This window comes from Chaetodon trifascialis, chromosome 13 (genome assembly GCF_039877785.1).
Source record: "Chaetodon trifascialis isolate fChaTrf1 chromosome 13, fChaTrf1.hap1, whole genome shotgun sequence".
NCBI lineage: Eukaryota > Metazoa > Chordata > Actinopteri > Chaetodontiformes > Chaetodontidae > Chaetodon > Chaetodon trifascialis.
Window position 1 is genome coordinate 7,997,553 of NC_092068.1, and position 22,322 is coordinate 8,019,874.

The 22,322-nt window shown below is 44.1% G+C and overlaps 2 protein-coding genes across 3 annotated transcripts; both read left to right on the forward strand.

Annotated features, from left to right (window-relative positions):
- Window positions 1–245: 245 nt before the first annotated feature.
- cacul1 (CDK2 associated cullin domain 1) lies at window positions 246–3,800 on the forward strand. Of its 2 annotated transcripts, XM_070977963.1 has the most exons (8): window positions 246–720; window positions 900–1,026; window positions 1,130–1,232; window positions 1,319–1,414; window positions 1,514–1,616; window positions 1,841–1,930; window positions 2,216–2,354; window positions 2,429–3,800. In XM_070977963.1, the coding sequence occupies exons 1-8, from the start codon at window positions 396–398 to the stop codon at window positions 2,466–2,468; spliced, it is 1,023 nt and encodes a 340-aa protein (XP_070834064.1). In that variant the 5' UTR covers window positions 246–395; the 3' UTR covers window positions 2,469–3,800. The 2 variants fall into 2 exon arrangements, with proteins under 2 accessions (XP_070834064.1, XP_070834063.1); XM_070977962.1 differs by having other exon boundaries at window positions 2,216–3,800.
- Window positions 3,801–4,491: 691 nt separating this feature from the next.
- Window positions 4,492–21,095, forward strand: mypn (myopalladin). Its single transcript, XM_070977961.1, has 21 exons — window positions 4,492–4,503; window positions 6,070–7,173; window positions 10,958–11,133; window positions 11,221–11,272; window positions 11,383–11,836; window positions 11,928–12,002; window positions 12,088–12,229; window positions 13,474–13,497; window positions 13,919–14,035; window positions 14,127–14,904; window positions 15,631–16,731; window positions 17,128–17,260; window positions 17,863–17,940; window positions 18,905–19,126; window positions 19,213–19,362; window positions 19,468–19,547; window positions 19,784–19,910; window positions 19,985–20,192; window positions 20,299–20,464; window positions 20,582–20,715; window positions 20,813–21,095. Exons 2-21 carry the CDS (start codon window positions 6,071–6,073, stop codon window positions 20,989–20,991), a joined length of 5,499 nt encoding a protein of 1,832 aa, XP_070834062.1. The 5' UTR covers window positions 4,492–4,503; window position 6,070; the 3' UTR covers window positions 20,992–21,095.
- Window positions 21,096–22,322: the final 1,227 nt, after the last annotated feature.

Genomic DNA, 22,322 nt, shown 5'->3' on the forward strand with positions numbered 1-22,322 from the left:
CAAAAAAATAGAGTATGGTTTGGGTGAAAACTCGCTTGGTGTTTGGCGCATGCGTACTGCGGAGGATGAGCGTTTTACCTTTAATATGAGGCTCGTCGGTCTGAACATTTTGTTAATATTTAGTTTTTAGTCTGCTGTACACGGTCAGACTGAATGAGGTGCACATAAAAGAGGCTCAGGACTTTCTTTGTGTTTTCTCAGCCTGTGGACTACATTTCCCTGCTTGCTCTCGGCTGTCTGGTGACACGACGTGTCGTAAAAATTCAGTTCACAACAGTAAAACCGAGATGGATACCGCCGACGACGCCTGACAGTTTCTGTCTTTATCCTCTTTTTATTTTTGTTATCTGACATGTTTATGTAGCGACGCTCTCCATACAGGTACGGTCGTGGAAATGGAGGCCATGGAAGATGACAGTGTGAACATAAAAGACGACCACAACCACAACTATTGTGCGAGCAGTAGCAGCAGTAAAGTCCGCTCGTATCTGAGTGGCCAGTTGTCGGATGCTACGACGGTCCCGCAGTCCGTCTGTCCACCGGCGCCGGGAGGAGAAGCGGGGACCCGAGGACGAAAAGTGTGGTCCGGCAACTCCGGAGGGTCAAAGTTCATGGATTCGGATTCTGGCAGTGAGAGCAGCGAAGTCAGCGAGACCGACTGCACGGCTCCGGCAGCCGCTGTCGAGGGAAAATTCTCCCTTGATTCTACTTCCAAGTTCCGTAAGTTGACTCAGAGCAGACACCGTGACAGCAGGGCCTGATGTCCCGCAGGCAGCCCGCCGCTCGGCCTGCTGCAGCCTGGCTGATGCTCTCAGCAGCTGACGGAGCCTCTTGCTCTGTTAGGCCTGAAGGTTTTAACCAGAGTCACTTAAAGCATAACCACTTCTCCTTTCACTCAGTTCTGAATGCAATGGCTGTAGAAGACTACCGGAAAAACCACTGGCCAAACCTGGAGAAGGCGATTGACCGTCTTCTGATCCAGAATCCCACAGACCACATCTCCGTTTCTTACGCACAGATCTATAGGTAAGGCCACATGGCCGAAGAGACACACCTGAGCTGGGCCACAGTTTTCTACAGTGTGTGATTTCTGTTGACATCTCAGTTTCTCCTCTTCTTTCTTTTCCAGTTACGTCTACAAGTGTGTTTGTCAGCAGCACTCTGAGCTGCTCTACAATGATCTGACATTGAAAATAACAAGTCACCTGCAACAGGTTTCCACCCACCTACAGGTAAGCAAGTCCAAACCCAAGGGGATGTTAATGCAGCACATGCACAAACTGTAACGCTGATGAACGCTTGTATCCTTGTTTTCCAGGCCAGTCCGCCTGAGAGCTTCATTGAGAACTTCAACGTTGCGCTGACGCAATACACTGTTTCTCTTCAATGTATAGTTCCAGTGTTTATGTACTTGGTAGGCATCTTTCTCTGAAGTCTTAACATAGAACTTGGACTATGAAGTGAAATCTCTTCTCTTCAAATCATTTCTCTTTTTTTTTTTCCGTGTTTTCAGAACAAGTTCTACATCGAGTCAAAGCTCAACAGAGACCTAAGAGAGGATCTGATGAAGCTGTTCGCTGATCACGTAGCAGAAAAACATGTGGACACACTGATGCGTGAGTGTTTTGCTCCGTTTGAAAAATGTGAACCTCAGGATTTGGTTTTTCTTCCTCTGGTCAAATCCAGGTCAGATTTTGCTCTGAGCCCATTGTGCTGTTCTCCCTTCTCCTGGAAAAACAGGGTTTTTGATTCAGGATGGGGAACCGCACTTACAGAAGACTTCAGTCCTCACTAACACAAATAACGCCTGAAATATTTGTTGTTGTTTTTTCTTGTTCAGCTCTTCTCATCAAAGCTCATTCCATGCCCTTTCAAGTGCAGCCATCTACAATGGCCAGTGTGGTTAAAGGCCTTTACAGCCTCCGACCAGGTGAGCCGTGATCCTGTGACCTGCTCTGCTGCCTGAAAGCTCTCATATAGTATGTGTTAATGTCGTTTAAGTGTGTCTGCTGGGAGCTAATGAAATGACTTTGCCTCCTCTACAGCAGGCCCATTGGACGAGCAGCATTCAGTATAAAATACCAAAAAGAAGTTTCCTTTCTAAAAAAACTAAAGGACATTTGTTAGGCTGCAGAAGATTAGAGGTAGAGCTGCGTATTCCTGCCTGAAATGAGGCAGAGAGCTAACTGGCACTGTGCCTGGTTTCCTCCTTCAGATTGGGCCCAGTTAGCCCCGGCTCTCTTCTCTGGGTTCATTCCCCAAATCAACCCTCCTGCCGTGGAGTCTCTGCTGCCTGACTACGCCGCTCATGACCAGAAGCTACAGATGGAGCTCTCCATGAACGGATTTCCACGGTCAGTTTTCTCACCGTCTGAATGCAAACGCATCGCAGTTTAAGTCCCCGATGTGACGTGTCTTTGTGTTCCAGAGGTGACCAGTCTCGCAAACGGGCCAGCGAGGACTCCTGATAGCGGAGCGGCGGCCGTCACCAGACTCGTTGCAAAAAAAATATCAGTGTGCCTCCCACATCTTCATCACAAGTCGGCTCTGTGCACTAGGTACCACGTCTGCGTTGTCAGTCTCATCTCCCTCGACCCAAAGGTCACAAAACACTGTGAACAGCAAAGAGAACCCGATGATGGGCAGAAGCTTAATCTCACTGCACTAAAACAAGCACATGGACTTCCATTATGGTGCTTTCCTCTGTGGTTATGACGCATCCAGCTTCAGCATTTGTGGGATGCTGCTTTGTGCCCTGACATGATTTTCTCTCATCCTCCTCATCTGAAGAGTGCCTTCACGGTGTCTGTTTCGGATCGGATATCCTCACCGAGGATAGGCCGATGATGGGTATTTCATTCCTAACCTTTAACATGGAAGTGTCTTTTTTGATAGACTGGGCTAATAAAGACTTTCTATTGCTGCTATAATACTGTTCATGTAATATTACTACAACTCCCTCAGTTTCACCCTTTGTGTCTGTAACCCAGCGGCTTCACTCGACACACACAGGGGGAAAAGACACGAAAGCAAGCGGATCGAAAGCATTGACCTCAGCTATGATTCTCTTCATGTTGCCTTTACTGTGTTGGTAAACCGGATTGTATTTTCCCGTTACGCCAAAGAGGATTTGCAGCACTTGGTGGTTTTTGTTTTTTTCTTTGATATATTATAAAGCATTGGATTCAAGCTGACATTATTAATGTTGTATGCTGTCTGAGTCACTGAGCCATTTCATTTTTTATACTAACAGGTTTTGAACTTTGGTTGAACCGTTTGTCTAATTCTAACTTTAAACATCATTTGTCTGTTTTAGCCTCGCGTGTAGGATTGGCAGGGGTCGCCATGTCGGCCATGACACCGTTTGCTAGAAAGCTTGGACAACCACTCAATGTTTTTTTTTTAATAATTTCCTAATTTTAACTTCTGTTTGTTTGACAACTTAACCTAAATTGTCCTTAAACTGTAAATATATTGAACTTGATGCTTCTTGGATTTTCTGAAACAAATGATATGCAAACGTTGTTTGGCCTGACTTTGGCGTACTTGCGTATTAGACGTTCCTAACATGTATAGCCTGTTCATGATGTAAATGTCTCTTGTCTTGGGATCGTAGTCAGTGTGCACAAGCTTTTGTCACAGATGCATTTTTGTGAAGTGATTCACTTGAATAGGGGTAGTTGATACAAGGTCTTACACTGTTTTAAGTGTAGATGAATGCGTAGCCTTGCTCGTTTCTGTCTCTGCGTCTTGGAAAAGGTTCTCATTGTCTTTCAAATAAACCAGTTTCGTTGATCATGGCAGACACATGATATGGTCTCTATTCAAGATTTGTTCTCTTCAATAAGTAGCAGTAGAAGCAAAGTCACTGCAGATGCCAAACACTGGATGTACTAACTTTTTCTCTCACATGCTTCCAAACATATCTACTTTAAAACAACTGTGAATAAAATCCCACTTGGCTCAAATGCCGTTTCAGAAATGTTGCAAAGAAATCTCTTTTTCCTTGACTCCACCAGATGTTTCAACACCTGCGTTTTTCAGTGGGTCACACTCAACATGAGTGCTCTGAAATGGATCAATGCTGTGTTAACATTAGTGTGCAGGAGGCTCAGCAAGGGGCTTCTAATTCTGTAGGATGGGGGTCTCTGACGGACCACTGCAGGAGGAATCCCTTTACAGCATGCCCCCCCTGGCCAATGAGCGGGGACGCCACCCAGACACATGGGCCAGGCCTCCCCAAAATAACCTACGGCTACTGCGCTGACAAATGTCGCTACTTGTGCTGGTGACATGTTACCCTAGCTACTCGGCTCCACATTTTCCTGTAAACTCCAAGGTTAACTCTGTGCGATAAAACCGAGAAGGCTGGGCAGCTGCCTGTGTCCCAGATTTCCCCAGGTGGCAGCAACCAGAAGACCGGAATCTCCCTCTTTGAGCACAGGTGCACTCTGAGGAGGATTTACCAGTCCTTCACAGGGGCCAGTTGGGTTTATTCTGAAGGTAAAACACACCTCCCCCTAATGTAATTGTTGTTCACAGTGTCCTGTTGACTGTCTTCTGGCATCAGCCTCATATGCTGCGTATAGCCTCCGAAAAGCTCTGACATTGAGCCTCAGACGGGCTTCAATCTATTTCTGTGAATGTTTAATTGAATTATATTAACCTGCCTGGGTGTGTGGTGCTGTGTGTCGCCGGGGGCCCATTCAGCTGTGTGGGCTGTGACTGTGTGTGATCTCACTCAGCAGTGTCCCACTTCTGATGATTATACTTCTGTGTATGTAATTTGATTAATGGTTTTTGTGGCTGAACAAAATCACGATAATAAGGGCACACAGGATGAGGGAGACTGCTGTCTCTTTTTTTTGTTTTGTTTTTTTTTTTGTTGATTTTCTTCGTGTAAACCGACCCCTCGCTATTATTAGATATGACTTGGTGGGCTTGGAGCCTGTTTGCAAAGGATTAATGTACACAACAGCTGCAGCCTCAGGTCTGTTGGAAGGGCATCGCTGCGTCTCTTAATTGCGCTGATTTGAGTGTCAGTGGCATATGTGTGCCCTATCTCATGTCTGTATTCAATAACTTGCCCATGCCGTGTCAAAAAGTTGTGCAAAGACTAAACGTCATATGCATACGCGTTGGTCTAAGGTGGCAAAAAAGCCTGCCTGTCTCCCATCAGATCTGGTATCAGTGCATGAACCCGATACTCTGTCAAGGCTGAAATTAGGCTAAAATAAAAAGCTATTTTTACCACACATCCCCTGCTTTTAACTCCGGTCTCTGCATTCATGTTGTATCTTTCCACCAGATATTTCGCAAAAGATTGTTTTAACCTAACACTGAGAGTAATATGGATGTGAGTTAGTCAGTCTATGTTTTTATTAACTCTTTACTGGATGTGTCAGAATGTAAAGGAATCAAAACTAGATTTTAGTCATCCCTCCGTAAGTGACTCACTTGAAGGTCTGTTGGACAAACAGCATGCATGTTTTACCATCATTACTGCAGGTTGTGTATAATTCTACTGCTGCTTATTCATGCTGCAATCACTGATCGGTGATTATTGGTGATTTACAAAAGCAGTAAATCTTCACATCGACAATGACAAAAGAAAAATGAAATTGTTGCAATGAATTGTTTCGACTTACTGAGGAATTGACTGCTCGTTTCACTTCTACTGCTTTTCATACCAGTTGTTTTTATATTGATGCCCTGTCCTGCAGACAGCCACTGATTTCAGTGCTTAGTGAAATAAACTTGCAGTGAACACTGAGATAACTTTGCATGTTACTTCATCACTTGGCTGTAATGCAGGGATAATGGACTGTTTGTCCTAAAGATTTTGATTTCTTGAGAAAGATTTGATCTTCTGAATGCTTGATCACACCACTGACTGCATTAACATGTGACAAAATGTGACCAAAAAACAAAAACCCATAAAGTCTTATTGTTAGATGAGTCAGATCAAACACGCTGACTGTAAAACTGTCAGCACGAAAGTGATGAGTATAGAGGATTTTTCAGCGCGTGCATCAGATGTAATTGAGTACTTTGTGATTATTTCCACAGCATGCAAGAGAACACTGACCAGCCACCATCGCTGTCTCAGCTCTTAAGAGAGAGCTACTTGGCTGAGGCCAGGGCCCAGCAGCGCCACAGCGAGATGAGCCGCTCAGACGCTTCCTCCTCACGCCTTCAGATCTACGGGTCACTCAAAGGCAAGGCTGAGGACTCTGTGGGCCACAGTGATCCCCAATTCCCAGACCTCTCAGCCTTCCTCAGCCAGGAGGAGCTAGATAAGAGTGTGAACCTGGCCCGCCAGGCCATCGGACATGAGTCTCGTGAGGAGAGGGCAGAGGTTAAGGCCTCTGTCACACCATTAACCCCCTCCAACATCTCCCCAGCCTTGGTTTCTTCCTCTGAACCCTCATCTGTTCCCATGGCTAACCCTTCTCCTGCTCCTTTCGCAGCCCCTTCCGCTGTTCCCTTCACCCAGCTAGCCCCTGAATGCAAAGAACTGCCAGCAACACACACAACATTCACATCAGACAGAAAGATGCTCAAAGCGTCCACACGGCAGGAAAACATGATCAGAAACAGCAGAGACTCCAGTGAGGGATTCAATGACTTTAACAGGTCGGGGAGGAACGCTCCGTACGGTGTGGAGACCCAGTCCAAGAAGGAATTCCTCAATAAGGCAGCAGACTTCATTGAGGAGCTCTCCTCTCTCTTCAAGGCCAACAGCTCCAAACGCGTACGACCGAGAACGTGCAAAACCCACAGGAGTAGGAACCCGAACAAGAGCCAGAGCGATGGCACAGTTTATCCCTTCAGCCCTGACAGCAGGGAGCGTGTTGCCCTGCAGGTGGAGGAAGAGAAGGAGACGCCCAGCCCTGCTGTTAGCCACCAACCAGAAGTCCAGCTGGACCCTGGGACTGGGCATGTGGAGTTTCAGGACTGCAGGATTACTGAGGAGCAGCAGTACGACTCTGTTTCCCAGGAGGTGGAGGAGGAGGAGGCTGAAAGCTGTGCCCTGACAGAAACTCCTTACCCATCGGAGCCTGTGTGCGAGCCTCCTCATTTCATCCAGAAACTGAAAAGCAGGGAGGTTCCAGAGGGCAGCAAGGTCCAATTAGACTGCATTGTACGAGGACTCCCTGTGCCTGAAGTACGGTAAGAAAAACCCAAACGAGTGCTGGTCTTAGATGATTTCTTAGTTTGCAGGAGATACAGGAAGACACTCTGCATCATGCTAAGCAGTGTACTTCTGTCTCACTGTAAAAAGGCGATGCTTGATAAAGCAGAAAGGCCAGTGAGGTTGTGTCAGTGTCATGGAGGGTCTGGGTCCATTTGGATGACCTTTTGTTTGGGGAAGACGTTATGAGAACCAGAGTTTAGGGTAAAGTGTCAGAGCAGGGAATGAAAGTTGTATTCAGTGGTGGGATGTCACATTTATTTAAGTACTGTATATCAGTACACATTTAGGGTATTTGTACTTTACTTGAATAATCCCATTTTATGCTCCACTGCGTTTCAGAGGGAATGTTGTCCTCTTTACTCAGCATTTATCTGACAGCTTTAATTGCTCGTTACTCTACAGATTTCTTTCAAACAAAACATATAATAGTTATAGAATTTCTAATGCATTTTAATAGATTTAACATTATCTTAACATGTTATTTAACAGTACAACTAACTATAAAACGTACACGTTAAAGATCAGTAATCATAACCCAATAATACAATATATAACAGCATAACACTCACAGAGGCCATTTTTCTGAAATCTGAAGTCTTCTGAAGTTTTGAGTGTGTTCTTTGGCAGATGAAAGAATTTTAGTCACTAGAGCCCAATATGATTATCCAGTATTAACTTCCCATAAATGCATTGGTACTATGTCTGCTTATATATCTCAAGAAACAGCAGCACAGAAGTGCCAAAGACAGTTTGTCCACCAGAGAGCACCGATGAGTTTATCAGTGCAATGTTCCACTCAGGGCTTATCTTGGTCGGTGTTCTTTAATAACCACATTAAGGGATCAAAAATGTGTTCTTTGGGTGTTTCTTAAATATACATATATCAGAGTTCTTCACTTGAATATTGATCTGTATATCAGCCTCACCAACCCAGTGTTAGTCAGACTCGAGCGTATACATTGTTTTAAAGACACACTCAGCCCAGTCCTGAATAATTTGAGTGTGTCTAAATGTGAGCTAACATGAATGAAGCTCTTTTTTTTTCTTGGCACCTCCAGACAGAAGTGACATGTGACGGTAGCCAACAGCTGATCCTGAATGGTGTCAGTGTTTGTTTGTGTAGGTGTGTGTTCACTGGTGGTCAGGGTTATGCCTGGGACAAAACATAATCACATTAGGCTTTTTGTCACTCTGAAGAAGAATACCATCAGATTCCTGTGAGGTGCCATCCTCATTCATGCCATATCCATCTAAAGTCAAAATGTACCACCACACGAGAGGAATTTAAACCTCTCATTGCATTCAGTTCACCGCCTTTGGTCTCACACTAAAGCAAAATAAATCTTAATAAAACTTCTTATGGTGCTTTTTTGTGGCAGTTTTGTGAGGATTGTTTTAAAACCCCGGCTGGACTTTCAGTTTCCCTCCCAGGACAACAAAGTCTTGAATTGAAGCTGAGGTGTCAGGCTATAGGGGGCATGGTCTTGTTAGTCCCACTGAACATTGTTGAGCCACTAACATGTACTTGTTCCAGGAGAATGTAGCTCTCTGCCATTTTTAGACTGGACTGGCACAGCGCGCTGTAGTCGGGTCTGATAATGGAACCGACTGAGCTCTTGACAGATGCATGAAGCGTTTGGTGAGATGATTTATACAGTTATTGCTTGGTTGATATCTTTATATGGCTTGTTTCTGGTCTCAGTCTCTGACAAAAGGCTGAAGGTCTGAGCTCTGTTTCAGTGGTTTCTAGTTAAAATATGTAACTTCCCTTACATTGTGTCTTATGTTGTGTATTCTGTTAACGTGAAGCTCTTTTCATTGACTTTAGAGTGATGTTTGTGCTTGTGTCTCCTGCCTGTGCAGCTCTCGTGTTTGTGATTGTGACTGATAGGAGTTAGTAGAGTTGTCAGTTTCATATTTCCCATCAGTTTGCAGTGGTGTACTGTCTCTGGTGTGTCAGGGTATAGCGCTGTGTGTATTCCTAGTCTATGTTTAGCATTTTGCGTATATGATTGGGTCAGCCAGCCCGAGCTTCCAGGCTCCAGGGGGAATCTCCTCTTTGGTTCTGAAATCCAGAGGGAAAATAGCCCTGACAGGTGCAGCGAGTGGGGTCTTTGCCTGGCAGACCATCCAGCTCCTCTACTACTCATGCTTTCAACTTAGACCCTGAGTCATTACAAATGATATAGCTCGGCTCAGGGAGAACACTGACAGCACGTTCTAGCCTGTGTTGTCTGCGTTGTATCCAGGTATTGGGAACAGATCCTTAGTGCAGCGTCATGTTGCAACCAGAGGCTACACCAGGATTCTTTTTAAATGCCAAAGCTTAAATGAATTCCTCTCCATAGATCAGGCTTGATGAGAAGCCATAGGGGGCTTAGTTTGTATTTTGAGGAATAGTTTTTGTTTTTATGTAAACTGCTTTTTGATGTCTGGAGTTTGGAACATCTTGACCTTGAAGTATAACCGGCTGCGTATTTATTGAAAAAGTGTTCCATGCAGGTGATTCGTCAGCCTGGTGAAAGTCCTGGAAATGATTTATGAATGTATGATGACGTCTTGCCAAAGAGTAACACATCACCTCATTCCTGTTCGTTTATTGGCTAGATTTTATAAAGCGGCGAGCCTCATCTGCTCAAAATAGATGTACTTTGACGTAGAGGCTGCTGCATGTGCTGCTGGTCAGGACAGGGAAAGTTAGACGTTTACTATTATAGTTTTACAATGAAAAAATAGACTGTTGCCAACTGCAACACCAGTGTGCTAGATGTTCAGTGGGACTAATGCCAGGCACGTAGTATTAGCCAGGTAGGCAGTTTTTCTTGTCATCGATCTCATTTTAATATGATTTTTTCCCATTTATCCATAATTTGACAGCATAAAATAATAGATTACAATATTGCCGTTACCGTTAGGACACTGGCCTGATGTATCAGGTTTGAGTCAAACTGGGGAGCTTGTTCATTAATATACCATTAAAAATGATAATACAGGGCATACACTCTTCATTAACTGTATCACAGTACTCTAGGTGCCTTAAATCAATGGTTCTGTGCTCCTCATCTTCACAACATCAACAGTGCATTGAAGCCTGCCACCTCACTGGCATGGCACGCTGCTGTTGCTTCTTGACTTCCAGGGAAATGGATAGGTCTTGCTCATCAGAACACTTTCCTCTTGACCTGCATAACTCTACCGAATGGCAGCAAGCCAGAGGTACTATTAGAAACAGTGTCAGAAGGCTAATAGAAGGAAAAAGAGAACTGTGTAAATATGGGTTTTTAAATGCTAAAGCGAGGGTAAGGGAGTTAAGTCGTAACTAAAGTTGAAAACAACTCAAGTAAAGTTTTAGACAGTTGACAAATTAAAGGAACATACAGAATAAAGTGGAGTGGAGAAGCACAACCGATGCTGGGCATGAGGGGTCACTTGGGTGTTGAATGAGTACCAAAATGTGAATCATATGCTTTGGCCTTCACAGTTACATACCGGATTTAACCCTAGAGATCATCTGCCTATTCGAGAGCAGTGAAGCTGCAGCGACCGAACCAAGACACTGAAACACTTTATCACCCATTTGTACTTAGGATCAGAGTTAATGCAGCATCCCAAATGTTACCATTTCATAAAAGTAAATGCCATGTCCAGGTGCACTGAAGATCACTACGACTGGCCTCCATAGGGTACCTTTAAGGCTAATCTGGAAGAAGCCTCTGATGCTAAGTTGTCCTGAGCAGTTTGCTGTGTGTGTTATTCCAGGTGGTTTTGTGAGGGCAAGGAGCTGGAGAACAGCCCTGATATTCAGATCGTCACCAACGGCGAGCTGCACTCTCTGATCATTGCAGAGGCGTTCGAGGAAGATACTGGACGCTACTCTTGCTTTGCATCCAATTTCTATGGCACTGACTCCACATCAGCTGAGATCTATGTCGAAGGTGATGTTTCTTTCTTACTGGATCTCTACAGTTAAGTTAAACACCGTCAGTAATGGAGTGTGTACACTTGTTTATATAAACCAACAGGTGCCTCCTCTTCGGATTCTGAGGGAGAACAGCACTTTGAACATGTAGCCCAGTGAGTTGTTATTGTATTTTCCTTTCCAAAAAATACTCAAATGTACCTTTAACCACTTTATTACAACACTGAATGAGACCATTCCTTTCTTCCTTTTGTGGTTTTCAAAGGCTGCAAAGGAAATCCTCACCTCCATCATCGAGCCAAACTCTCTCTGCAGACGAGGAACACTCTCCATCGACTGAACCTGCAGCAGCCGCTGAGGAGCCAGCAGAGCAGCTCTCCTCTCCACCAACAAACCAAATCATCCCAGAACCTCCTCTACTGGTCCAGACATCAGCCACCATACTTCCAGCCCCAGAGCTATCAAAGACTCCTGTGGCACCCACAGCACACCCTGCTGAGGAGGAGACAACAGTGTCAACTGTGCAGGTGTTTCCTACTTTGTCACCAGGTGATACAGAACTTCCAGAAGCCCAGAAGGTGTCACCATCTGTCTCAGTCATATCCACACAGCCGGCAGTGCAGACAGCTACAGTGACAGCTACATCATTGCCTTTGAACTCTGTGGTCTCGTCTGTGCTGCCTGGCCTGTCAGCTCCAATACAAACACCCCAAGCTGAGGTAGAAGAGCTGCTTCCTTCCACTATGATTTTTGTTCAGTGATGAGTTTTGTATGTTTTAATCAACATGTCTGCTGTGGGTTTATCTTCAGAGTCAAACCTCCAACCACAGCTATCTGCAAGGGTTGAACGGGCAACCTATCATGGCTGCCCCTGTATTCACGAAGGTAAAGTCCTTCTCAAAAGGATGTACGCTGCTGCTGTCTACTAGGTCTTTACTGATTTAACACACAGCCTGTCTTGTCCCTCCAGAGCCTGCAGGACCTCCTTGCGTCAGAAGGCCAGCTGGTGGTGCTAGAGTGCCGTGTTAAAGGGGTGCCGTCACCTCGAGTGGACTGGTACAGAGAGGGAAAAATTATAGAAGACTCTCCTGATTTCAGGATCCTGCAGAAAAGTAAGCTGCTGCTGCTCACTGCTGATATATTGAAAGTGCCAATGTTCTCCATGTTTTTTCTGAGAGAGTTGTGTCTTCTGGATTTTTGCTGCAGCCACATTCAACATGCCTTGTTTCATAAAGAGTAGGAGTTTCTGGAAATGCAAGATTTAAAGACTGAATTGTATCTTAAATAAGTCCATTTAATTGGGTCTACTTAAAGTATACTTCTTTTGTTTCTTAAAACCATTGGTGATTGGACAAGAAAATAAAAACACAGTGACGCTTTAATAAATAAAATCTAATTACTGATTAAACCCCTGTCACCAATATTACATCTTTAGAAGTTCACATGAAAAAAATTCCTTCATGCCTTAAAATGGCATAGACATATCTCTACACTTTTGCCTTCTCTTAGCACAGCCCTTGCCTCTATCTCCACCCACCTCCCAAATTTTCAGAACAGTGCTTTTCAAAAGGTTTACTGCAAACCTGTGTTTTCTCCGGAAGTTTGGCTCTTGAATTTTCTGATCTGTTGGTAATAAATGAAGGCTCAGCATTTCTTCTTTTGTAACTCTCCAACAAAAACAGAACTCCACCATTGTTTTGAAAACAGTGAAACCAGCAGGTAGCTACACCTGGCTTCTCTCTGGTACCCCTCACTTCACCACAGCCCCACCCCGCAGGTTGACAGGATTGGTTCCTGATATATGTGATGTATGAAGCCCTGGCTGTCTCAATCAGTGCTTCTGAGTCTGTCACTGGCTCGCTGCAGATCCAAGGCGGAAACAGTCAGCTGTGGCACTGACTGCTTATTTCACTCATGATTCGTCTTGTAGCATATGGCTGTTAATATACTGTATTTCCATTGAGTGTCCACTGAGAATGTCCTGAGACATAAAAACCCCAAAATCCTTTATTGTAAAAACCTGAAAAATGTTGATAATGAAAAAGATGGAAAAGATTTGAAGGTAAAGGATGCATAAGTGTAAATGGTGTCATATTATAAAAAAAGAGTGTTGAAATATTTGAAGTTGCTCTCTGAATGTTTTCTGTAGTTGTGGAATTCAGCAGCGTAAATATATTAAATACATTTCCTGAAGGAAATTTTAAAGATGACAAGTCTTCTTGCATCAAATGACTGTAATGCATGATCAGTGATAATAATGAGTCTCAGAGAAGTGCTTCTTATTCTTAAACTGTAACTTCACCTGTTGCACTTCATTGCAGTTCTGTAATGATTTTGCTCCTTGTTTCTGTTTCAGAGCCCAGATCTCCAGCTGAATCAGGTACAGATTTCATTCAGTCTTCACCGGTCAAAAACACAAGTGTTGACTGCACCATAGCAGCTGCTTGTCTGTGCATGATGCTGCAGTGTGTACATATTACTCTGCTGAAGTGTTTATAGTCTTTGGCTAAGGCTTCTGCTCTTCTCCTGTACATAAGCCAGGGCTGCTTTTCCCTGACTCTGGACCATATAAGGTAGTCTCTCATCCTGTATCAAACCACCATGGCAGATCGCTCCAACCTGCCTTTAGCTGCAGATCTCTCTCAGCCCCAGTGACACAAAGAAACTTCACTGCTGGGCATTTGAAACACAAGTCATGTATCTTTCCTCACTGTATTAAAACTCTCTCTGGTTGAGAAATTATTATGATGCAGTCATACCAATCCAACTTGTTTATGTGAGTATGACTTTTGTACCTCTAGAGGAAATATGCACTCTGGTCATTGCTGAGGTCTTTCCAGAAGATTCGGGGATGTTTACTTGTACAGCGAGCAACAAGTATGGAACCGTGTCCAGCACTGCTGCACTAAGGGTCAAAGGTAACTTTTCTGTTTCTCTTTACAAAAACATCTACAGCTGTGTCCTTATGAAAGCGAAATCACTGATATCTAACTCTCTGGTTCTCATCAGGCAATGGCAGCAGCAACCACGGGAGGCCTTTCACCAGTTTAACGCTGGGACCCAGTCAAATCCAAGAACCTTTCCCATCAGCTCCCACTGTAAACCCTCATCTAGAGGTTACTGCGACCAACAGCATCAAGCCCCACTCCAGCACCATTCGCTTAGACCCGCTCATCTCTAGCACCTTACGCCTGGACCCCTTAAACACCAGCACCCTCCGCCTGGACCCCCACAGCTCCAGCATGTTGCGTCCAGACCCTCTCCGCACCAGTCTACCCAATCTGGAACCCTCCAGCCTGAGCAGCAGCTCCTGTCTCAACTCTCTCAGCACCAGCACCCCAAACTTAGATCCTTTCTACCTCCACCAGGGCCCTCCTGGATCCAGTGGAACACGTCCAGAACAACAAAGCAGCGGACAGGTGCCCTCATACCCAAAACCCTTCACCTCTCCCTCTGCGTTTGAGAATTCGGCCAAGAAGGAAGTGTCCAAACCCTCAGTGACATCTCCTGACACGAGCCCTAAAGTTAAGGGGACCTCAAACCATCAGAATGAGAGCCTCATTGTGGTGCCCCTCCCTGACCCCCCTCCTAACTCCTGCCTAAAGACAGGCACCCTAACAAACCACAAAGACTCGCGCTCCAGCTCCAGAGTCGGTCTGCGTGTCCACTTCAAACTGCCTGAGGATGAAGAGGATGAGCAAAGTGACCCCTCCAGTCAGTCTGATGAAGACACCAGTCAGATGTTACTCAACAAAGAACCACCACCAGTGCGGGCTAAACCCAAACTGTGAGTAAAACAAGTAGATGAGACTCAGACATTTCATAGCTATGCAATACATGGCTGTCAAAAGTCTGCAGCAGTGTAGTGAGAGGAAGAAATTTTGTAGATCGGTTTTCCAAATTGTTTTATGATCTACATCAAAGTGAATTAAACAGGCTGTATTGAGAGGTGGGAGGTTCCTCCTCCACTGGCTCAACCAGCAGCTGTAATCACTGACAATTCATAAATGAATGCATGCGGACCGCAAATGTGGACCTTCCAACTTTCCAAAACAAAGGATGGCATTTTCTATTTGTAAGTGCACTTTTATACATTTATGTTCATATAATGTTTCAGATAATGCTGTAAATGAACTGCTGCATGGTTTGATTAGCTGTTTTCTCTTGTTTTTGTACGTGGCATCATAGGTTTAAACCACAAAGATATTTATGACAATTTGTCCTGTACTGTAGCTCTGACTACATTTGCAGTAATTTGATGGTAAATAAAAGAAAACCGTTTAGAAGAAAGCTGAAAGTGTCTCAGGCTTACACAGTGTTTTGTTTGTAGGCTACTTGTTGGTAGCCCATAAAAGGGCAGGGTATTCCTCATGCTGACTTTGGCTCATTCCTGCTGGGGTTTACTGCATGGACTTAATTTATGAGAGCAGTACACTGAGCCTCTCTCATTTTCACCATGTATAGTGTCATTTTTGTGTGTGTTGGTAGTAACTGGTTTTGCTTTAATCAACAGGGACCCAGCCCAGCTCCAGCTTCTGCACAACCAGGTCCTCATGGAGCAGCAGCAGGAGACCGAACCTCAAACCCAAACCCACATCCAGCCTCAGTCCCATCCCCCAATGCAGATCCAGATGCAGCCCGAGGTCCAAAGCGCTCATGAAGGTCCGCTGTGGTCTCCCCGAATGTACCGTGAACCCCATCCACCACCTTTAAAGCCCTTCCTTAACTCCACGGCGCCCCTACAGCAGACAACTCACTCTGCACCTGCAATGGCCACCGCTCCCCCTGCTCCTTCTCTGAGCTCTGCTTCAGCACTCGCCACCACCTTTTCACCCGTTCTCAACACTTCTCCTGCTACTCCTTTGAGCTCTCCTCCCTCAGCTCCTCAGCTCAAGATTTCCTCACTGGTGACCTCCCCTCCACCTGCCCCACAGCTGAAAACAGCTCCTCCTTTCAGTACAGTTCCTGTAACCCAGATGAACACCATCCATGCCTCCCACCTCAATCTGTCCCCTGCAGCTCTTGCCAGAACTGAGGCCACATCCAACTTTTTCTCTCCACCTGCACCAAAGCTCAGTACAGCCCCTACATATTCAACCCCGACCTTACAGCAGATCACATCTCCAGCTCCACTACTGAGAAGCACCCACGCCTCCCTCATGAACCTCACAGCCACCTCCAACACCTTCAACTACACCCGGCCTAAAGAGTTCATAGTTGCTCAGACCTTCTCACCGGTCAGGAGTCCTTCGCCAACAGAATCACCAGTCCCTCTGCTTCACGAGCTGGCCGCTGAGCTCAACTCCTCTGCGGCAAGCTCCCCTACTCTCCCGCCATTCTCCCCACCACCCAGAATTTTCCCCACGAGGGTACTCAAGTCTGCCACCAGCCCTCCATCCCTCGTATCCTCACCCACACCGGGGTCAGCATCGTTCCTGAGCAGCACATTCGCCATACGAGCCCAGTCGCCTCCCCAGGCATCCTCTCCCACCTCCAGCAGCTCCACCCCCAGCCCCATTCAAAACCCTGTGGCGTTCCTAAGTTCTGTCCTGCCATCCCTGACTCCAAGTCAGCCCACCAACTCAATGGGCTTGCCCAGGGGAGCTCCTGTAGGGTAAGCCCTCTCTGACTAAAGTTGTCAAAAGTAAAGATATTTTGATATTGTCAATACCACATGTTTAAAACAATACAGTCTCTGCTACGATCTTATCAAAAGTACCAAAGCTATTAAAAAAACAAATCTACTATCAGATTTTCAACCTAAGGCTGCACAGACTTAACAACAGGGAGGAAAATCAACTGGTCTTTAACTGTTACCATTATCATTATTATGTGTTGGTAAGTGTTCAGTGACTTTGTCTGCAACAATATTTTTTGCTGTACTATTGAAAGTACCGAGTATTGAGTTTCTTATGTTAGTATTGTACTTAAGTTTGAAATTCTGGATATCTTGACAAGATTATCTCTGACAGACTACAACACTCATATATTTTCCCTTCTGTCTCTTCAGGCTAAAAAAGACCATACCAAAGGTGCGCCTCTCATCAGCCGAAGACATTCGTGAAAGCAAAGAAATTCTCCTCCATGACATCGAGAAAAAGCTTCGATTTAGAGATGATACTCAACATTTTGCACATCAACAGGTACTAAGTCATTTCCAGCTCTGCAGCTCTGATTGATTCCTCCTTTTTTGACTGCTTCAATTGCAGTGATGTAATGGTGAGTAAATACAATAACAATTCAATTCAGCAACTACTTGAATAAACAAGAAAAAAAAATGTTTTCACAAGATTTGGATACACAGATTTAAAAAAGAATAATAATAAAGCTGATTTCAGCCTCCATTACATCCCTGCTCTAGATATTAGATTACTGTGTGAATAAGAATGTCAATACGTGATCTGTTGGCTGACATGGACGTAATAGATGCGATGCAAAGTTTTAACTAACCAACTGTTGCAGTGTAGTTTTTTATACTTTCAAGGATTAAGTATACTGGATATTAATAACTGTCACCAGCTTTTCTATTTATGTATTCATTTTAAGATGACTGGCCCTCAATAGATTTTTAAAAATCCAATTCAAAAAGAGACATAAACTCACTCACATTGACTTATTCATTGTCGTGTCCATGTACCGTAACAACATCTGCATGCTAACAACAACAGCCTGTGTGTTATTCCATCAGTATATGTGTATGTGTGTCTTTTGTTGGTGTTCATCATCCATCCCTATCCTCTCATAGAAGCTGAGTATTGAGGGGAAAACAGCGAGCAGACCCCTTGGACCAAACATTCCTGCTACTGTCATTAACTATGATGAGGTACAAGGATCCTCCCGTCCCAAGCACTGCTTTGCTCAAGGCTGTATGGGTTATTGAAATGTTTAAGACCTAGATTATGTAACTTTGATTACTCTCATATACTTATCTAAATACCATGGTTAATCAATATCTCTAATCAAGCATTCAAGCTTATGTTAACTAATATACAGTTTAACCTGCACTAATAATCTAAAAACCATATTTTAGGGTTAAAATCTATTTAACTAATTCAATGTAACAACTGTACTGTTGTGTAGTGTTGTATTCTCCAGTTATCAGTTAACTCAACTTTACATTTTCCCTTCTGAAGCTTGTAGCCCTTTTTTTCTGTTTGCATTTAAGACTTTCCCACAAGACAAACATGACAGAGTCCGTCTTCTTCTCAACACTCTCCTGAGCTCAGCTCACAACCCTACATTTATACAGTAGATACCGTTTTGTCTTTCTGCTAGCCCATAGATGAAAAAGCTATCAAAAGGTTCTTAAAATCAATCAAAAATGGTGCTTAAATGTCTAGAAACTCTGCAGTTGGCCTGTACAATTCATCTTCCTCTGTTCTCTGTTTTACCTTCAGCTTTATTTTGTTTGGTTGGATGAGCAACATATTTCTCCAACCAGGGGTGCTACTGTCGGACAGATGTCATTGCATGAGCCGTATCATCAAGTGGTTTAAAGTTACAATCGGTTTTTGCTTTGAGATCTGACTTATGGATTGTAACTTTAATACCACTGTTGCTATATGGTAAATAGATGCATGTTGTCTCATGTTCCTGATAACTGCATACCCCTCCGAGAGCATTTGTTGCTTATCTCATGTGTGTTTAGTGTCCTTGTACAATATATGCATGTTATTGTTGTTAGCAGTTTTCAGGGGAATTTGATGCAGCCACAAAGACAGATGGTGCACGCAGCAATGCGACTTTGACTGTGTGATTACTCTTATGTAGTGGTTTTCCTTTTCCAGGAGTACAAAGTGTCCAATTTTGAGCAGCGACTAATGAGTGAGATCGAATTCCGTTTGGAGCGAACACCAGTGGAGGAGTCGGATGATGAGGTGCAGCACGATGACGTCCCAACAGGAAAATGTATTGCACCAATATTTGACAAGAAACTGAAGAACTTCAGAGCCATGGAAGGCGTGCCTGTCACGTTCTCATGTAAAATAGTGGGAATCCCCATTCCAAAGGTGAGAGGCCGACAACTGTGCTGCACAAAGGACAGCATGATCTTTCACTGTAATCCCTCACGTTTATCCTCCACATCGCTTATCAGGTTTACTGGTTCAAGGATGGCAAACAGATCTTAAGGAAGAGTGTCCATTACAAGAAGATAAGAGAGGGAGATGGGACCTGTGCTTTACATATCGAGTCCACGACCAATGATGATGATGGCAACTATACCGTCATGGCAGCTAATCCACAGGTAATGCTGCAGACTCAGCTTCCTGTTCATGTTGTCAACACCTTCTCCCCAGCTGCAAAATCTGATTTGCTGTTTGGTATTTAATCACCATTTAATCACCATCAGGGGCGAATCAGCTGCTCGGGTCATTTGATAGTCCAAACAGGACCTCCCCGAACACGAATGACACCTATTCACTCTCAGAGGTGAGCAGGACTGAGTGTGATGTGTGATGTGCAGAGGTAAGAAGAATCCCTCTGCAGCACTCAGGAAGCAGCCAGCTGTTGACTTTCCACCCTGACAATAATGATATTTTTTGATATTTTGGGATCGAGTGTGTTTAAAATGCTAACATATACCACGACGAAGACAGACTTTAGAACTAAAAATTCATGTCAAACTGTTCTATTGTGTGCCTTGCTCCCCTCCTTGTATTCTGCAGGGTGCGAGCCCGCATACAGGAAGTTGAAAGTGAGCAAACCCAGGAGCGCTTTTTTCGGCCCCACTTCCTCCAGGCTCCAGGGGACATGCTAGCTCACGAGGGAAGACTTTGCAGACTAGATTGTAAGGTAGGCAGCAGGTCCTGGCATCTAATACAATCATTTTTGCCTCACCTTACTTTCAACTTCTTTTTGTCTTACAGGTGAGCGGCCTACCCAACCCAGAGCTAATGTGGTTAGCCAACGGACGGCCAATCTATCCAGACTATTACCACAAGATGTTGGTGCGGGAGAATGGCATCCATTCTCTGGTCATCGATCCTCTGATGCAGAAAGATGCCGGCACATACACATGCATTGCAAGCAACAAAGCTGGGCAGAGTTCCTTTAGTCTAGAACTGACAGTTGTGGGTAAGGACTGGATGCAATCTGTGGTACACAAATCAGTTGAATACTTAAATGTGATGTCCCATGTCCTGTTTGGAAGTTCCAGTAATCTAAGTCATGTCAACTTTAGAGAAAGAAATGAAGCACCCTCCCCAGTTCTTGGAGAAGCTGCAGAACATGGGTATTCCTGAGGGAACTCCAGTAAGGCTCGAGTGTCGGGCGGTGGGTATGCCCCCGCCACTCATCTTCTGGAAGAAAGACAATGAAACCATTTGTAAAACTAAGGACAGAATCAGGTTAGTAGGACTTCTGCGCCTCTCTGTGCAGCTGTGTACTACCATGTATTGCAACTTTATTGGTTCAAAGATCTCCATTGGAATTCAGAGTAATTCTCCATTATCTGTTTATTTCAGCATGACCCAGGATGCAACGGGATATGTGTGTCTCCTTATCCAGCCAACAACAAAGGACGATGCTGGCTGGTACACGGTGTCAGCAAAAAACGAAGCTGGAATTGTATCCTGCACCTGCAGGCTGGATATCTATGGTTAATATTCTGTATAGCTGCGTCTTTATCAGCTTCATTAACATGTGCCATATTTTAAGCACTAAGTAGTAATACTAGCTATCTGCTGCACCTTCAGCACAGTGGCATCAGAGCATCCCTGCATCCATGAAGAAGGCTCCACGCACAGGCAGCCGCTATGCAGCTCTGACAGGCCAGGGGCTTGACATCAAGTCAGCTTTCCCCACATCGGACACCAGCCCCATCCTCTTCTCCAGCTCCCCTCCTGAGGCCACGCTGGAGAGTGAGGAGCTGTGAGCGGCCTGCAAACCCTCCAGCGTGGTGAACCCCCAGAGGCCTCCCAACATGTTCTGTGACCTCCTTGAGGCCAAAACCGTAGAGCGCTAAAAGGAGAGCAACGATCTGAGCGGACTGTCATGTGATTTGTGTGATGCTTTTGAAGTGATACATTCAGAATAGAACGGCAAAGAGTTTTTGTGTTTAAGCTATCAGCACTGATAGCGGGTTTGTCACCATTCCTATTTACTCCAGTCATATGAAGAGTGCTTCACATACAGGAAAACACGACAGTCTCATCAGACTCAAAAGTCTTAGCTCATGAGCCATCAGTGGAGTTGAATAATGTTCTCTGACAGATTTATTTTCTACATCATAATCAGGATGTTGCTGAATGTTGGTGATAACTTCTGTTCTTAATTGGTAGTCCTCTTGTCAAAGTGGTCCTAGCACCACTTATTTTTATTGCAAATCATATATATACATATATTCTTTTAAAGGCTATATAACATTAATTATAAGTTATAAGTATAGTCAGAAACAGCTTATAGTGTATGAATAGACATTTGAATGTGCCATTTAGATCAGTTTATTTAAGTGGCTCCAGCAAGATGAGATCTTTCTACATTTAACTAAATCATGTTTTGACGTTCATCACTGGCTCACATTTGGGCACATTTTGCACCATGTTTTTTCATGTGCATGCATGCCAATGGTTGATGAAGATGAAATAATGTATAACTTGACAAACACACTGTGCTGCTCACAATAATGACATGCTGTTAGATGAGTTCATTTATGGTTAGTACAATAGTTGAAATACAGAATTTTTGTTTTGCTTTCAGGCGATTTCATTCATCTTTGTACTGAAGATTTATCTCGACTGCATCTATAGTTTGAGATGTCTTATCAGAGGCACCAGTCAGACTAAAAGCTGTTGGAAAGGTCTCTTTTTTGTGGTCAAATGTGTCCTGCGGAGGTTAATATTGAACTTTGATTCAGATCAATTCAAGTCAGTTTGAAAACATATTGAAGAAAAGTTTGAAAGCACATACTCAACTGATGTAAAGTTGCACATTGTAAAATAGTTTTGTCCTAATCAGAATAAAGTTATATTTATTCAAATGAGTGGTACATTTACTTTGCTGGAACAGGTGGTTGTTGCAAAATCATAGTGTCTCATACATGATGTGAAAATGATTCATATGTTAAGGTTTCATCACTTTTTCCAGAGAATGTATTAAAATAGGTCAGTGGGTAGTTTACTCTGATACTGATGTGAGTTAAACTCTAAATCTCTGCCGTCATTGCTGAGAGCTTGTTTTGACTATGCTGTAATCAGAGCCCTATTA

Excerpts from the sequence above, each read along its gene's own strand:
- cacul1 (XM_070977962.1), top strand. The coding sequence starts at position 396 with ATGGAGGCCATGGAAGATGACAGTGTGAACATAAAAGACGACCACAAC. Across the intron at positions 1,415-1,513 it reads TTCCAGTGTTTATGTACTTG|AACAAGTTCTACATCGAGTC; the intron begins GTAGGCATCTTT and ends CCGTGTTTTCAG. Across the intron at positions 1,617-1,840 it reads ACATGTGGACACACTGATGC|CTCTTCTCATCAAAGCTCAT; the intron begins GTGAGTGTTTTG and ends TTTCTTGTTCAG.
- mypn (XM_070977961.1), top strand. The coding sequence starts at position 6,071 with ATGCAAGAGAACACTGACCAGCCACCATCGCTGTCTCAGCTCTTAAGA. Across the intron at positions 11,837-11,927 it reads TACAAACACCCCAAGCTGAG|AGTCAAACCTCCAACCACAG; the intron begins GTAGAAGAGCTG and ends GTTTATCTTCAG. Across the intron at positions 16,732-17,127 it reads CCCAGGGGAGCTCCTGTAGG|GCTAAAAAAGACCATACCAA; the intron begins GTAAGCCCTCTC and ends CTGTCTCTTCAG.